The 18,591-nt window shown below is 39.6% G+C and overlaps 1 protein-coding gene across 11 annotated transcripts in view; it reads right to left on the reverse strand.

Moving 5' to 3' along the window:
• Positions 1 to 18,591, reverse strand: part of CLIP1 (CAP-Gly domain containing linker protein 1) — a 112,220-nt gene that overhangs the window by 43,616 nt on the left and 50,013 nt on the right. For 6 of the 11 annotated variants that reach the window (XM_043498448.1, XM_038372806.2, XM_038372805.2 and 3 more), the window contains 7 exons: positions 13,908 to 14,032; positions 13,087 to 13,303; positions 10,930 to 11,127; positions 8,988 to 9,091; positions 7,368 to 7,428; positions 6,119 to 6,151; positions 1,338 to 1,442 (listed from right to left, as the gene is read on the reverse strand). In XM_043498448.1, the coding sequence (XP_043354383.1) occupies positions 1,338 to 1,442; positions 6,119 to 6,151; positions 7,368 to 7,428; positions 8,988 to 9,091; positions 10,930 to 11,127; positions 13,087 to 13,303; positions 13,908 to 14,032 (843 nt within the window). The remainder of the gene's footprint in view (positions 1 to 1,337; positions 1,443 to 6,118; positions 6,152 to 7,367; positions 7,429 to 8,987; positions 9,092 to 10,929; positions 11,128 to 13,086; positions 13,304 to 13,907; positions 14,033 to 18,591) is intronic. The other 5 variants (XM_038372813.2, XM_038372812.2, XM_043498451.1 and 2 more) reach the window with 2 other exon arrangements.

Below are 18,591 nucleotides of genomic sequence, written 5' to 3' on the forward strand. Positions count from 1 at the left end.
GTTCTTATTAGATGTATGGCAGAGGGCTAATAGCCATCCACATCTATATTCTTCCCACTCAAATTCCCTTGCCTGACAAAAATAACTAGTAAACAGTACATTGTCATTAATGGTGTGGTTACTGTTTGCCTGTCATTCTGTTTTAATTACATGTGGCACTTTCTGGTGTGGAGAAAATGATCCGTTTAAATGAAATCAACATGCTTTATATTGTTGTAGAAGAAAGCTGATTGGATCACTTGCAAGCACATTAAGAACAATGAATGTCAAATCACTGACATTATTACAATGCATAATATGCATTGTTATTTAAAATAATCTAAGTCAATGGGGAGTAATCAGAGCTGTAGGCTGATCAGAGTCTTTTCAAATTACTGGAATGCTTTAGGCTTAGAAACCATAAGAAATTCATTCCTTCAAGCATGAAATAAAAAAAAGTCATTTTTTCATATGTGCAAAGGCATCCAAATATGGAGCTTGGAAGTCATTTCCATTCTTCGTGGTCCTGGACTTCTGAGACCACATTGATACGATAAAGTACTATTATACTCTGCCAAACACACCTGCAAAGGGAGTACTGGGGTCAACTAATCTAATCACATAGGATCTGTCTCAGCTGAAATTTGACACAGGGTTAGCATATTTCTAGAGAGATTAATATGGTTCTCGGTAGAAAGATATTAACATTGTTTCGTTTCAATGTCTCTGCACATGTAGAACTTCTTCACCTTTCTAACAAGGGCATTAAAAAAAAAATCAGATGTAAGCAGAATATGTAACTAGTGCCATTGGTTCCCTATGGAAGGGCCATACCAATGGAGAACAAACAAACAACTGTATGGCCACAGTACACACTGGTCAGCAAAATAAGCACCCAATGTTACAAGCTGTACATAAGGTCCAGATTGCTCCATCCCCCAAAAACCTTCAGACTGGAAGAATTTGAGTAAATTAAATAAGAACATTTGTCTATTCACAGCAAGTCAGCATTTCTTTTGGAGCATAAAGAACCTCGCTATCTGCTACAAGTGAACTGCTGAATTCTTTCATAAATAGATCCACAACTTTGCTGCTTTGCACCTGTAGTCAAGTGACATCTTTCCATTTTAAAGAGATCTTACCTGGATTCCTTTGTAAAACTATATATAATAAAAATGTAACAAAAAGTCAAAACGTAATAGTCGTTTTAGTAGTGTCCTTCTTAGCTACTTTCTATAAAGAATATGGCAGAAGACAGGCACTCTCTTCAAATATCCATTATACCCCACAGACTGCCTGATCAGAAATCCTCCACGTTACAAATAGGGCTCGTTCATTTAAATAGTGAAAACCATTACCCTAGTGTCTTCTAACTCCCTCTGGAGTTTGTCAGCTTTGGTCTTTTCAAAGAGCAGGCTCTGTTCAAGCTCCTTAATGCGGGCATGCTCCAGTTTGGTCTGCGTCTGTTAGTAAAAAGGGAAAGGAAGAGAACACAACAGTGCCACCATCACATGCCAGCACAAGGGGAGGATGCCACATGCAGGCCGTGCTGCCAGTATCTTCTACCAAGGATGAGCAGAGAAGATGCAGTGGGTAAAATGAACAGGGAAACTATGGATGAGAGAGATGGACTGAAAGTGTAAATGGTCTGATGTGTAAAATAAAACAAACCAACCACAAACAAGAAGAAATACGGACAAAAAGTAAGGTAGATTCATGCAGCCAAGTAGAAGTTATTTATCAGTATGTGAAGTTTACCAGCACAAATTAGAATAGTTAATACTTTTTAAAGAACTATAAGCCCCTTCCCCCTATCATCCCCAACTAATACTGTATATTTATTTGGATGTAGCTGAGTTAGGTTTTTAATTATGAACTAAGGGATCAAAATTCAGACCTGGTGTCATAGGTGAAATAACACCATGGAACAGGAGCAGCACCCAGCAGGTCTGAATTTGGCCGTAGATATTGATTAAGGCTTCTGTAGAATGCTATTTTTAATTTCCCTATGGCTTTCAAGTTTGTGCCATAAAAATCTTCCTGGCAAGTCCTAGGCATGTCAAGATTCATTTGTTGCTATTATATGAATGGTGTGAATACACACAGAGTTACTCAGAACTGCAGAACATCTTTTCCCTACCTTTCCAGAAGGGGAGCAAATGTGACTGATTTAGACTGGTTGCTCTGTAACTAAAATGCTGATTTGACCATGGTATGTCACTCAAGTCTAAATTGGTAGGCCAAGAAGAGGAAGTAAGAGGACTTGTGCCCTTTGTACTTCTAAAAGGGATTATGTTCCAAGACAGAAAAAGGAACCACACAAAGCAGAGCCCAGTACCCTCTGCCCTTTGCTCACAAAGTGGTAGGTTTTATAAAGAACTGTGGAATATCAGGATACAGCTCCTGAAAATTCAACAAAGAGGCTGAGATGCTTTCCCAAGAGTCTGCAAGAAAGCATGGAGTTTAAGAGAGATGGAAAGAAAGAGTCTAGCAGTTACTCCCTTCTTGACTTGCACACTGTGGGAGGGAAAAAGAAAAGCACATCCAGACTTAAGAACTGCATGTCACACTCAGCTCTGAACTGCAGAGCTCAATACATTGTGTCAATCTTAATGCACATCATTAACCTAAAATATGCCACATTTAAAAAAGAAATATTCATGCCTGTTGGTTTAAGTGTCCTTTCCTAGAAAGAGGTGTGACCATCCCAACAACAGGGTGACCACCTGATGGAGGCTGAATATTATTTTATCTGTCTATGGTAAGACATGCTTCTCATCCTGAGAAGTGACCTGTGGCAGACTGGAGCAACATTCTTCTATGTGATTTAGTTGTAGCTGTAATTTAGTGTGAAGTACAGTGGATGGATGTAATTAAGCTAAGAAATATTAATTAGAAGAAACAGGTCTTTAGCTTGCAGAGCCAGCCACAGAATACGAAGGAGAAGAGAATAATGTGAAGAAAGATATGTGGGATCCCATCAAGGCCCTATTCCATCTGTCACCATCTTGTTGCCCATACTGTAGTGTTTCCACAGTTGGCAGGAGATCTGTGTACTCTACGTGCTCTACTCCAGGCACTCTACGTGCATTGTGCACCGGCATAGGTAATGTAGACCCAAGTCTCCACTGCCAGTGTCTGTAGCAAGATATTTTGAAATCCTTGTAAAGCAGTGTTATGTATAAACAGTGATAAGCTGCTTGTGACCATCTTCAAAGCAGCCCCAAACAATCAAATAAAGATCATAAGTACTCTTTGAAGAGGAAGTGAGATGGGGAAAAGCCTTTGTTTTGCTTCAGCTGTGTTCTCCCCCACTCATCATCTAATAAGAAAGATGGTTTCACCTTACTATTTCATTCTGATCACATCAAGTTATTTCTCTATCTGTGTCAAAAGCTGGAAGTTGACTGGTGCTGAACCAAAATAGTTCTGTATCCATCATGATGAAAACGATAAGCTAATTCTACCAACATAATTCAATTGGGCCCAAAACACAGGAATCCAAAAGTAAACTTGCTTCGGAGGCCAAACTTTCAACATTTCCTTGGGCTAATGAAGTTTTTATGTGATTCTATGTCTCCTTTGTTCCTGGAGATCTTCAGAGGGCTTGACAAGAAGAAAAAGGATTGTCCTTTTACCAACAGCTTTCCATTATGTGGTTTGATATTCTGATGGGAATTAGAGATGTTAAGAGAATTTTTAAAATGTCTGAAAGTTTTAAATGCAATAGCTTTAATTCAGAGCCTTTGTGGGACTAGTTAGTGTGACTTCAGATCCAGCAAACAAAAAAACCAAGCCACTAAACAACTCTAGAAATGTCTTGAGGTTTTTTTTAACTGGTGGTTTGGGATAAACCTACATACTTAGTCACATTCCCTGAGATGGATCTATACAGAAGGGCATATCCAGAATTCTCCTTACATCATGAATCTCTACTAAAATATGCACTTTCTGTAACACCCACCATACACAAAGCCTCTTTTTAATCCCTTGCTTATATAGCAGCTATAACAAACATATCTAGGTGCTGTCCAACAATACTAAAACCTTCAGAGATCAGAGTTAACAGAACTTATTCAAAAATATCCCACCACGCAGATATTATCTGCACTAAAACAAAAATAAAGATGCTCAGCTAAATATAAATAGAGATGCAATCTAAAAGATTCCACTCCAAACACCACTTTTGCTCATTTAAAGAACAAACAAATGAAAACAAAAATAAATAAGTCTGATTTCCAAAGGAAAGGCTCCATTCCAAATAGGGACATCCACTGAGGAATTGTGGATCAGTCTGAGCTCCCTTCCAATCATCCAAAGAGACAAGTCTAAGGGACAAATTCTCCTCTTAGTTACATCAGAATGAATTTAGAAGATTCAATGAAGTTACTCCAGATTTATTTTGGTGTAACATAAAGGAGAGCGGAATTTGATATTAAAGCTTGATTCAGATGTGAAAATGACAGGGAACACTCTCTCTAGTCTGGGGCATTACAATTAGATGCTGAGGGGTGAGACAAATCCTTACATTCTCTCCAACACCACTAAGGATACATCTACCCTGCAAAAAATCCTGTGGCAGTGAATCTCAAAGCCCAGGCAACTGACTTCGGCTCATGCTATGGCACCAAAAATAGCAGTGTAGACAATCCTGCTCAGGTTGGAGCTCAGGCTCTGGGACCCCTGCCCATACAGGGTTTCTGAGCCCAGGCGAGATGGTCTACACTGCTATTTTTAGCCCCGTAGTATAAGCCCAAGTGCAAAAAGGTTTTTTTTTTGCAGGGTAGATGTACCCTAAGTCATTAAGTCCCAAATGCAGGCCATCAGTTATCAACAATGCATGCCAGTTGCACACTGTGCCTGCTCTCACTCTTTGAAATGAAATTCACAATTTAGTTTTGCACCTGTATCTACGTACTGATCCATCTGTACTACTATGCTGAAGCTATAATGCTGACTAATGATTCTGTAACTGGGGCAGCAAATCTTCAGTCCCTGTGCTGGCATGTTCACCGCAGAACATTGTCTGGATAGTTTCTTATCTAGCGTTCCATTAAATAATCCATCACCACTCTCCACTCACAAGGAGAGCAACAAGGGTTTTTCTTGGGAAATAAGCCTGTTGAGGGAGAAATTAGAATAGAGAGAATTGGAAGAAAGAGAGGGGAATGAGGAGTGCACAAAATAGGAAAGAGGAAAATCACATGCAGATTTACTTCTAACACACCGTGTGCCTGATTTGGAAGAATAGAGGAGACCCAGATCACGGAAGTAGCTTCATAAAAGGAACACCTAAGAATGCATAGTAGGAAATCAGTTTTAGTCTTGAGAGCTTTCTATTTTGGTGGGGGAAGAGGAGTTGCAGGAGGCAACCTGTTATAAGATCTTCTTGAACCAAATCAAAAGCAGAGGATTTTTTTGAATTCCATCTGCTTTGTACTGTGGATGGTGTAGAGGGGATTAATTTTAATGACTTGCAAAGCAATATATTTCTTCTAGCCAATCCTAAACAATTTCTCTATGTGTTTCAGGAAGAAATCCTGTTGCGCTACAAAATCCATAGCTTTGTACATTGTAAATAATGAGATCATTCTTGTATTTTTAATCACTTTTCCTTGGATAATGCTTTCTCTTCAGCATTTCATAACAAAAAAAAAGTAATCATTAAGGAGAGGTGGGGCTATGCAATCTGTTCGCTAGGAAATTTCATGAAACGATGTACAGTGCCTCCATTGAACAGTAGTGGGAGCTCATGGGAAAAAACGCAGGATTTTGTGATGAACGTAAGTTGAGGCCTGCTTTTACAGAAGAGACTTTTCAGGGCCTAAGACTGTAGTTTCCTGCAAGCTCCTGTTGCTTTTCAGTTGATTGCACTGTATTAAGTTTGCGGTTTTATTTTAAAAACTAATGATGATACATTCTCCCTGTCTTCAATTAAAGGGGATTACAGTGTTTAGTCATTACATACATTCTTTGTGAGAAGTGTTGTACTTGCTCTGAAAGCAACATGCACACAAATACTAGAGTCAACGTTTCAATAGCAGATTATGCAGTTAGTGATTAAGTCCATCAATAAGCATTTTATCTGTACACAATCTGTTAACATGGGATGTCTCCACACACTTAAATGCCCTCTTACATTTTCAGGATCTTCAGAAATCTGCCTCTTTTGCTATCAGTAAAAATTAAAAAAAAAATATAGATATATATTTCACCTATTAAATGCTTAACACTATCAGTCCAATACAACAGGAGGCATTTCATTAATTTAAATTCAGCTTATACTCCTGAAGATATGCATCTAGTCAAACAACCAACCAGAGTCCTTAAAACAGTTTGCCATGATTTTAAACTCAATTTTAATTATCAATTGATTAAACAAAACAAATCCAAAAACCACTTTCATGGACTGAACTAATGGAGCAGAGTATAGATAGGTACTTTAAAATGGATGGAAGACTGACACAAAGTAGAACTAAAGGAAATGTCACATGAAATGGACCACAAGGCTAGCACTTTCATCATTAATGGTTCATAGGTTATAAGTCAGTTTAAATTTCTCCTGTTCTTTACAATGGGATAAGAGTAACCAAGGTTTTTTCAGATTAAATATGTTCAAAAGCTAGAAGAAGTCCAACATTTTTATTTTAAATCTGAATTAAAAAACTGACAGTGTTTAAATGGTCTCAATTTGTTTCTTATTAACAATAAAAACATTGTGTATAGAATTATTTCAGAATGTTATACTAGAGTTCAGTACATCATACCAGCTAGACAAAGTAGGAAGGTAAATCGTGATAAGAGTACATACTTTGTATTTCACTGGTGTGCTTAATTCTGAACCCTCCCTAAAGCACGCACGCTGATCTTAAGTCTTTGTTGAGAGACGTGCAGGGATAATCATTATTTGGTATGAATCACCCAGAAGACTGAGGTGGTTAAATCTTCAGCACCCACTTCAACAGGGACATGACTATTAACTGCCAGTTTTATAATTTAAAATGGATTTCTAGTTGTTGGTTTCTTTTAAATAATTTTAAAAATGTTAGCAGGATTATAAAATGGCAAAAAAGGATGAAATTTTACCAAGGGATAAATTAAATTATACTGCCACAACCGCAACCACTCAGCTATAGAAGCTATGCTGAAGAATACAATTTACTTAAGGGCCCAATCTTGACCATTTAAGCTTACACAAAGACGGCAGAATTGGGTTCTTGAAGGTTTAGGGATCCCCTTCCATTTGTTCTGTATACTCCTGGAATATCAACACGGAGTTTTAACTTTTCCTTTCAGGGTCTTCACACTGTTAGGAATATAATGTCTACAACTGTTTGCACTTCAATATCCTACCAAATGTGACTTTTACAAAGTTGGCAGTATTTTACCTCTAGGTCTCCTTTGGTAATGGACTCTTCCTCTACGCGGAACTGAAGATCCTCCACCTTCCTACGAGTCATAAATGAAGACAGTTTTCAAAGAGAGATTGTTTTTTGTACTTACTTTTCATTAGAAATTAAAAACTACAGCAACATTATGTTTTAATTACTTAATCAAGTTACCAGAAAAAGTGGGAGAAGAGAAAAAGTTTAACCCTGATTTTAAATGAGAGAACACTGAAAAATTCATTAAAAATAAAGTATGACATCAAAATCCTTCCTGAAGTTCTTTAAAGTTTGGAAGACACAGTATTAACCAAGAAAATAATAGTTTAAATAAACAAAATATATTTAAATTAAACTAGTCACCATTTCATTCATTTCTTTTTTAGATTCTCAAACAATGACCTGATAAAACGACTTGATCCAGTTGCCATCACTAATTTCTATGATTCATGCTAAAAATGGGTAAGAAAATTAGAAAATGTATTAAAAAAATTAAGAAATTGGGGTGGTTTTTTTAGACACACACATTCTAAAACTCTAGTACAGGCAAAGCAAGTTGATCTTTACACGTGCTGGCTGGTGGAGAGGAAGCCCGCAGGGGAGGAACTGACATGTGCTAAAGCACAACTTGCCTCTACACTAGAGTTTTAGAATGTATAGGTAGAACGTATTTGTGAACAAGATCTCAACCCCCCCCCACCTTTTTATCCTAGTCAAACTTTAAGTGGACTGAGATGGACCAAATGGTGTGTTCCTGTGGAAGAGGGCTCTGAAGTTAGATTCTGAGCAACCTACACTGGATCCACAGTTCACTCAAATCCACAAGAAATGTAGAGAGGAGAGAAAGGGTGCCTCATATCCCTTGAACAACACGCACTAGCTGGAACTTTGAGTGACTCTGAAGATGACCACATCGAGTCTTCTCAGTCAAAGGCAGGGCTGGTGGGGATACAGGGTCTTTCAGACAATTAGTGTAAAGGAAAGGAACAAGAAGAATTTAAGTTAGTATTTATTTTAACAGTAATTACAATGCTCTCTTCGCAACAACTCCCTGCTTTTGGGAGTGAAAGATTTAAGGTGGTTGGATTTCAAGTTACTGCATGAGACTGTATCTAACACAGTGCAGAGAACTGTCAAAGAAAATAAACCTAGAGTATTTAGGAGGAAAAGGGAGAAATACTACACTGCTGAAGCTGTGAACATTTCCGCAGTTGCAAAATGCCACTTCAGTTAATGTGTATCAGCCATGTATAGCAACAGCTATGTTGCTTGGCAACATGCTGAAGGTGAGCTCAAGGCCAATGAGGACCAGAGTTAAAGTAGTCCCTCGCTGCCCTAGCAGCCGGTGAAGACAGGCTCATAGCATTTATTATAGAAAGAGCTTTTATTTTAAGCCCTGTATGATGCAACTTGCAGAGGCTGCCTCAATACCACCGCCTCTGCAGGTTGCAAACTGTTGGTCTAAGCAACTTCATAGCATGAACTATGCGGGTGACTTCACACCAGCCACAGCACCCTATATTTGTCCCTTTGGAATTAGTCTGTTACTGACAAACCACCACATTTGAAACACAAAACCTTGTTTGTGATGGAGAGAAATCCCAAATAAAGTTTTTGGTTCACCTTTTCTCTTCCTCAAGCTGGTTGAGAAGCTCCACTTTTTCCCTATCAGCAGCCTCGACCATAGCCCGCAACTGGTCCATTTTTGCTTCCATTTCCAGTACATGCTAATTAGCAGCAATGACATAGAATTTAGAAAGTAAAAAGATTAGGCAAGTCAATATTTACTTGAAGAAGTTTAAACAGGGTTCTATTTAAGGGCGAAGAAAGCCATATGGTTTGCAGGAAAGTCAAAATGGACAGTCAACTATTCTGCATGGAGGTGTAAATGGAAAGATTAAGACCAAAATACTTATAGCGTCGTAAAATGATAACCCAGGGGACAGGCACACAATAACCATTTACCAATACACCAATGGCATAAGCCGCTAGGGGAGGCGTGGTACAATAGGGATTAATTAGAAGGAATTAGATGAAATATGAAAAGCAAAATCTAGGCTCAATATCAGACTAAGGCTTCCTGAAGTGAGCTCTATCACATAAGAGCTGTCTTACTGGGTCAGACCACTGTTCATTTTGCCTAGTATCCTGTCTCTGACAGTGGCATGTACCAGAGCTTCAGGGGCACTGTACAGAACAGGGTAATTAAGGAGTAATCCACGGCTGTCTTCCACTCCCAGCTTCTGACAGTCAGAGGTTTAGTGTTGCACTGACCATGGGGTTGCATCCCTGACCATCTGAGCTAATAGCCATTCCTGGACCATTCTTCCATTAATTTATCCAGTTCTTTTTTGAACCCAGATATACTTCTGGTCATTACAACATCCCATAGCAATGAGCTTCACAGGTTAGTTGTGTAAAGTACTTCCTGTTTGCATCAAACCCACTGCGTATTAAATTTCATCCGATGACCCCTGGTTTTTGTATTGTGTGAAGGGGTAAATAATACTTGTCTATTCACATTTTCCACATCATCATGACTTTAGACATCTCTATCATGTCCCCCGTTAGTCATCTCTTTTCTAAAATTAACAGTCCTAATCTTTTTGGTCTCTCCTTGTATGGAAGCAGTTCCATACTCCTGATCATCTTTGTTGCCATTCTCTGAACCTTTTCCAGTTTCTCTATATCCTTTTTGAGATAGGCCAACCAAAACTGGACACAGTATCCCAGGTGTGAGCGGATCATGGATTTATATAGTGGTAGTATGATATTTTCAGTCTTATTTTCTATCCCTCTCCTAATAGTTCCTAACATTCTGTTAGCCTTTTTGACTGCTGCTAAGCACTGAGCAGAATTTTTCAGAGAAGTATTCACAGTGATTCCACGAACTCTTTCTTGGGTTGTAACAGCTAATTTAGAGCCCACTGCAGTATAAATACAGTTGGGATTATTTTTTTCCCCCACTATGCATTACTTAGCATTTATCAATGTTGAATTTCATTTAATTACATATGGAATGGTCTCTCAAGGAATGTGGTGGAAGCATCAGCATTTGCGATGTGTAAAAATAGACTGGATGAAGAAATAAAATTTGTACATTACAGGGAATAATCTAGCAATGGCCACTTAGGGAATGGACGAGATAGCACCAAATAGGTAGCTTCTGTTTCTAGTCTACAATCTGTAAATGATTGTTAACAATATTTATTGTGAGCTTCTTAATTAAAGTATTATTGCCTAAGAGAGATTGTTTCCAATGTGTAATTTTAATAACAAATGTTTAGAGCGCCCCCTACCCAACTGCTCAGGGCACTGTACAATGTTTAACAGTGTTTTTAAAATACCACCTCTTAAAATTCAGAATGAACTATAAACATAACTTCTTAAAAAGTCTCAACTTCACCATCCCAGGAACCTCTAGGAAGAGCAGTGGCTGCAAACAAGACTCAATTTTAAAACAGTGCCCATTACTCCCAGACTTGTCCACTCAAATAATAAAACCTAGTGCGTGAAGTTGGCTGTCATACAATCATCGTGTCAAAAGAGCAGCATTATTTGTTACCTGATCATGTCCATCTCGAGCCAATGCCAGCTCTTGCTCTATTTCCCCTACATGACTTGTTGCTTTAGCAACCTCAGCCCTCTCCAGGTCCCTCTCTGCCAGAAGCTGTTCAATATGCTGCTGCTTCTCCTTCAGAGCCTCCTGGAGAGCGGTGGTGCCAGAAATTTTTCTTGCATATCGGGAAGATGTTTCTGTTAACTTCAAAAAAGCAAATACATTAAAAACTTCATTAACAAATAAAAAGGAAGGATATAATCTTATTGTACAAGCATTTTGGGTGCTAGCTAAGCAGATGTTGTTTATACCTGATTGCAGCTCCTCCCACACTTTATATATCAAAACCAATGAGAGAGGAAAATAATTTATTTCCTGTTTTGAAAATTAATTTCAAATTAGTTGCTCTGGAAGTTAATAAGGGACATGACTGTTCATCAAGACTTATGTGGCAATCAGCAGATGGTGTATAGGAGACAGAGTTCAAATGAAAACAAAAAGGCTGGCCTCAGTCTAAGATGGGTTCTGTAGACTCAGTTGAAGGCTAGCTTGTTAGGTTGCTGCTAAGCACCTTTTTTCATGAGCCCTGGCTAGATATAAAAATGTCCTCATTAAAATTAGACATTCTTCCCTTATATATAGAGTCATAATCTTGGTTCACTTTCTGCAATCTAAGAACATTTTAGGTTTCCAAATGGATTGTGAAAAGCCTTCCCCATGAAGTCCCATTGCCACCTTTTGTGTCTATGAAGGATGCATAAATATTCCGAGTAAAATTCTGCTGTCTTCATTTGAAAATCTCCCATTGAAGCCAATGGGGATTTTCCTTGACTAAAAAGGAAAGTTCTGCAATCCTTGTCAATATCAGTACATTCTGAAGCAGTATAAATTGATATCTGATAGGAATCATTCTGAGAATTTGAGCTGAATAGTTTTTGGAAAGAACCACTTTGGAATGACTAAAATTAAGGGAATAAATATAAATGTATCTATCTGCAAAATGTAACCTCTCTCAAATGAGACTAAGGCTTTGCTTGATCAAGTGTGCCCATTGTTCCACTTAATGGAATTGGCTGTTACAATGATCAGTGAGAATTTAGTGTGCCCCATCTTCCATTTTGTCAAAACTTTTTGCACTGGGAGGGAAAGTGGCAGAACTGAAAGTACAAGAATTTCTACTAATGAGTAATAGTTATTGAACAAGTTGTGGGTGCAGCAAGTATAGAGATAGTAAATTTGTTACATGTAACAATTGACCTGAAACCTAGAAATCCAAACTTTCTTCCCAGGTCTTAAACTATAGATAGTATTTTTGATCCTACTTCCTGCAGTTCCTATCAAAATCTCAATTATTCAAAATCACAACCTGCTTCCTGGGTAGATTAGTTTTAAACAGTATCACAGCAGTTGTGACCAAGAGCGGGAACATGTCTCTTTCATGGTCTTTCCAAAGATTGGACAATTGACCCAAGACTATGACATTTATGTACCAAACTTTAAAAAATGAACCTAAATATAAAATATATTAGGTCAAATTAGTACTATGTTAAAATTAATCTCAACACCATACTTTGCAGTTTCTACTCTTTAGAAGCTTACAGAATTAAAATTAATTAGGAAAAGAAAGAGGCTTCTTATCAGCAAAGGCAGATGTTCGATTTCCACATTACACACAACCATCTCTCCAACGGAAAAAGAGAAAGATATTGCATTTTGGCCTAGCTGAGGCTTCTCATATTATGTTTAGTCAGACACAAGTTCATCTCTGGAAGCTTTAGTGTGGGCCAAGTCTGCAAACGTTAACGTAGCTTTAGCGGAGAAGCAGCCCTGGAAAAATGGACAATTTTCTACAACATGGATCCCAGAATACGTTGATGCCCTTCATTTTGCTGGTAGCATAAGCCCCGTTCTTATTGCAAAAACCTCAGTTTGAGTTAACTGTTAAATATATAAAAGATAAATGTACAAACATTTATCTATTCTTCAGGGCTAGCTAAGATTTCCTATATGCATGCTTTGAGTGAAAAACAAAAGAGCACAATGAAACATATTACGCTCTTCCCAAGAACTGTCTATCCTCAGTTTACATAAGCAAACCACAGGTCTGTGCCATATCGGTTCCCGTTTGGAAATGTAAAGCATGCAATAGAAAAAGAACCTTACTAGTCCTGTACGGCTTGGCTTGCTGCTTACTGATGATGCCACAGAACTGAGAGAACTCAGGGAAGATGCACTTGGACTGCGTTTCAGAGCTGACGGCGTTGCAACCACTTTTCTCACAGTTGCCTTGGCTTTAGCTGGTGTGGTTGACGGAAATCCAATCTTGGTAACTTTGTGGACCGGTGCAAACAAGCCATATTTTGGCTGACACTGAAAATACCTTTAGAAAAAGTAAAATCAGATGAGGGCATTAAATAGATTAAGACTGCAGAGAATCACCTTTTCATGTACAATATGGCAACTTCTAAGGAATTCCACATCAACACCCTAAACAAGGGAAAGGGGTTGCTGGTATTAAGGCTGCTTAGCACTTTCAATTATAAAATTCTTACAACCTCTTTTCTGAGACGCTCGAACACTTCACTTGCAGAAAACTCAGCAGTTAGAAAGCCCTTGGCCTACAGAAATTCCATTCAAGTATAGCAGAGTTAAATCTCCACTTCCCTTCTGTCACACGCATTCTTCCAAGCAAACAGAGGGCACATCTTTGAGAGAAAAGGAAACTTTTCAAGACCCTCTGCTAGCTGCACTAAATTAATTATCGTTATTTGTATTGTGTAACACCTAGAGACCGCTGTCAGGGATCAGGGCATCACTGTGCTAGACTTTGTATGCACAAACAAACACAGAAGGTCTCCATCCCAAAGACCTTACAGACTAAGTAAACATTAATATGGAGGTTTTGAAAGATACATAAAACCAAGTTTTAAACCCCAAGCAATTTTGTGTTAGTAAAGGTTATTATTATAGGATTATAAACTAACCTTGTTCCAGCCACTGCTCCGTCATTCTTTCCCAGAGGCTCATCTAATTCTACTCCACACCACTCTCCTTTAGCAAAGTCAGTTTCCCCCAGAAAACGTACTACTCCAGCTTTGGTGCCACCAACCTGAAGGGAGCGGGGGGGGGGGGGGGGGAGAAAGTGTAATGAGTTTTACTGAGTTTCCAAACTAAAACATCAAATCAGGTGCTAAATATTTTTACACAATTTCATAAACACTCCGCAAATTAAGGATTAAATATGATTCAACCACAGTAACTATTTAGAAATGTTTACTCTATCTTTACTACTGCTTCTATTTTAACATGTTGAGTGTGTCTTCGGAACCACAACCATGACTGAATAAGACTAAAAATATATTTACCACTACCCATTGCAGATGTGGGGAATTGATAGCATTGGAACCTGGGTTATAGCCAATTTCAGATGATCTGATGGTCCCTTCTGGCCTTAAACTCTATGACTCTAAATTAAGTTTTTCCTGCACCTATTTATAATGATTTGTTATTGTAAGTTTGTGAGGGAAGGAGAGGAGACACCACAGCACTTTAGCTTCCTCATTGGAGTAATTCAGATTAAACTAAATACTACAATTATTCATACAGTTAAAGGAAATATAAAGCATGAGGCTTGTCAGGCTTGCAAATGGAAGCACCTGTTTTAATTGGTGTAAGGAGAAAAAGCACTTTCCGGGCGTTTTCTTCAGCATGTACTCCTGACCAGTGTATCCTAAATCATTCACTTTGCTTAGACGTGTTGGGAGACCTTCCCAGACACCGTGATGGTGCTCTACTCACCTACAGCACACCCGTACAAGACATAGCTTCACCACTAAGAGAGGTAAGGAGGGACGAGAGAAGAAATTAAGTGAAGATTCAAGATGGGTTCAGTGTGACTGACCATCTACTGCTGGGACAAACCCAGCACAGCAGGAGTCTTGCAGGTCAGGGTAACAGTGTGTTGTGGCCTCCCTGTGAGAAAAATCTGTGCAGCTCCTGCCTCAAGCACTATACGTTTCATATGCACCAAATGTCAATCAAAACTACTTTTTCAAGAGGTTCCCTCATACATCAAGGGCATTTTTGGCACTTTTTTTTTGTATTTGCAATTCCCAGCACACCCTGCAGTGAAAAGAAAACTGTACCATGACAAGAAACTTAAAACGACCTGCCAAGACAAAAAAAATGAGTTTATATCACTTCTCTTATTTATTATGTTCAAAAGCCTGATCTAGATTTTAAAATACAGCTTTTTACATTAGCAATTCAGGCCTTGTTCACTTCATTTTCCTGAGAAACTCTCTGGATGACTAGAGCACTAATAGCTTCGTGACATCATAGATATGAAGGAAGTGAAACCTGACAGAGGGGAAGTGATTTTTATTTAAACTGTTTTATTTTTATTTACACCTATTTATCTGAGAAGCATGAATTTCATTAAAGATTCAAACACTCCTTCAATTAATGACAGAGAAAGCTCCTAATATGCATATCAACAACCTCCAATAAAACAGGGAAGTTCAGAATTGGCCCTCCTATTTCTAAAATGAGGGAAAAAAGCAGAAAAGTGCCTTTCTGGTGGTCTTTATACCTGCTAAAGGAGGCAGGCCTGTGTTTTTCCCCTTCACAGGTCACTTTTTGTAACATTTAATGTGCAGAGTATCTTTATGTCTTTGTTTTTATGCTGGCATAGCAAGTCATTTTTGCCCTGGGGGAAAACAAAACACTTTATATTTACAGCTAACATATAAATATATTACTAGGAAAATGTTTGGTATCTGGTGTTTCTGGCATAGAAAAGACAGTGTTTGTCCTCATTCGTAAAAGAGCAACAAGAAAAAAAAAAAAAACCTAAGTTGACAGACCGGAAGTCTCGTGGGATACAACACCTTTTTTACATTCCAGTCTAACTATCATGCTTCGTATTCAGTATTTCATTGGAAGAACTATCCCTGAATCCAAATTTGTTCCCTCCTCCCTCAAATCATCCACTTTTTTCCCCCAAGGGCTAAACAGCAAACACAAATCCGTTACCTGTTCTCAAAATAAAAGCTAAAAGAAAAAACAGAAATGAAGCTGCAAAGTCCATGCCAGACTCATCCCACTGCCCTCATCCCACACCCTGTGTACTTTAAACCAAGTGTACTTTAAACCAGGATGCAAGCAAGAGTGTTAGAGAACTAAAAAACTAGCCTTCAAGCTCTTGTCAAATATCCATCCATCTATTTCTAACCCCATTGCAATGTCTGAGATTTCACCAAATCTTAGATTTTACAGAAATACTGGCCCTAAATCTCTAGTATAAATCTGATTTTATTGCAGATTTCTAGTCTTGCATAAAAGCTATATATCTACCTGAAATAAAAATTTTAAGTTAGATCCTTAGATATCATATGTTAAGTGCTCAGTATTTACAGAAAATTATGAACAATTTTAAAATAGGTAGGTAGAAAACAAAATGCAGAGGAACAGTTAACTGCTAAAGGCTGTCTTTGTGTTAGCCTCAGGACAGTGATATAATTCATGGTCACCTGGTTGAAATAGGGAGGTTTTTTTGGTAAAGGAACAGTAAAAGGACCCCATTCATGCTGGGCTGTTTGCGCTTGGCTAAAAGGGATCATCCTGGAGAATAGCCACATGGCAGGGGGAGGAGTGAAGGGATCATCCCAGAGAATAGCAACACGGTGGGGTGGGGGGAGGTGTATGCTGCACATCCACCCGAAAACCACAGCCCCTCCTTTTAAATGTGAAACCCAACCCATTGCTTGCTATGGGAAAGGACGGCGCTGCAGTTTGAAACCATTCCCACGTTATGCGTAAGAAGCTAACCCTCCATACCCTGTGCCTTACCACGGCTGCCTGGAAACCAAATTCTGTTGCCCAGCTGTGTGTGATATGTCACCATAACGGCAGGTGCTCAATATAAAAGGCAAAATGCGACCTTGTACCCAAAGCACATGTGCTGTCTGCTGTGAATTGCTCGATTCACTGTGAAAGTCTCCCTTTTGTTCTCAGAAATGTATCATCTTAAATTTTACTCTCCCTTTTTATCTCCCGCCCCGGTGCAAATGTTTCTACGCTCCCCCTACCATCTCCGTCCCTGAGGTTATCGCAGATTAGAAAGCCAAAAAAAAAAAATGCACCCACGATGACGTTTTCTGAGCTCATGCAGTCCTCCCGCACTGATAGGGAAAAGCTTAATGCATGGAGGCAGTGTTAGAGGCCAGGAAAGCATTAAGTGAGCATGAAGAGCAGAGGCAGGAGGTGATGCTGAAGATACTGGGGGAGCAAACTGACATGATGAAGCATCTGGTGGAGCTGCAGGAAAGCCAACAGGAGCACAGACCCCAGCTGCATCCATTGTATAACCGCCTGACCTCCTCCCCAAGTTCCATATCCTCCTCACCCAGACGCCCAAGAACGCGGGGTGGGGGGGAAGGCTCTGGGCACCCAGCCACTGCACTCCAGAGGATGTCCCAAGCAACAGAAGGCTGTCATTCAAACAGTTTGATTTGTAGTGTGGCTACAAAAAGCCATGTGGCCTTGTCCTTCCCTCTTCTCCCCACCCCACTCCACCCAGGCTACCTTGTCAGTTATCTCACTTTTTTGTTTTTTAAATTAATAAAGAAAAAATGCATGGTTTCAAAACAAAAAAGTTATTTTATTTCGAAGGGGAGAGGGAGGGTGGTTTGGTTACAGGGAATTAAAATCAACCAAGAGGGGCGGGTTTGCATCAAGGAGAAACACACAACGGTCACACTATAGCCTGGCCAGTTGTGAAACTGGTTTTCAAAGTCTCTCTGATGTGCAGCGCGCCTAACTGTGCTCTTCTAATTGCCCTGGTGTCTGGCTGCTCAAAATTGGATGCCAGGTGATTTGCCTCAACCTCCCACCCCACCGTAAACGTCTCTCCCTTACTCTCACAGATATTATGGAGCACACAGCAAGCAGCAATAACAATGGGAATGTTGGTTGCACTGAGGTCTGACTTAGTCAGCAAACAGTGCCAGCGAGCTTTTAAACGTCCAAAGGCACATTCTACCACCATTCTGCACTTACTCAGCATATAGGTGAGCTGCTCCTTACTACTGTCCAAGCTGCCTGTGTCTGGCTTCATGAGCCATGGGAGCAAGGGGTAGGCTGGGTCCCCAAGGATATCTACTGGCATTTCAACATCCCCAAAGGAAATGTTGTGGTCTGGGAAGTAAGTCCCTTGCAGCTGCTCGAACAGCCTGGAATTCCTAAATATGCGAGCGTCATTGCACCTTTCCCAGCCATCCTACGTTGATGTTGGTGAAGCGTCCCTTGTGATCCACCAGTGCTTGCAGCACCACTGAAGTACCCCTTGTGGTTTATGTTGGCAAGGTAGTCTGGTGCCAAGATGGGGACATGCGTTTCGTCTATCGCCCCACCACAGTTAAGGAACCCCATTGCAGCAAAGCCATCCACTATGACCTGCACATTTCCCAGAGTCACTACCCTTGATAGCCGAACGTCAGTGATTGCACTGGCTACTTGGATCACAGCAGCCCCCACAGTAGACTGGCCCACTCAAAATTGATTCCCAACTGACTGGTAGCAGTCAGACGTTGCAATCTTCCACAGAACTATCGCCACTCGCTTCTCAACGGTCAGGGAAGCTCTCATCTTGGTATTCCTGCACTTCAG

The sequence above is a fragment of the Dermochelys coriacea genome, chromosome 15, assembly GCF_009764565.3.
Source record: "Dermochelys coriacea isolate rDerCor1 chromosome 15, rDerCor1.pri.v4, whole genome shotgun sequence".
Taxonomy (NCBI): domain Eukaryota; kingdom Metazoa; phylum Chordata; order Testudines; family Dermochelyidae; genus Dermochelys; species Dermochelys coriacea.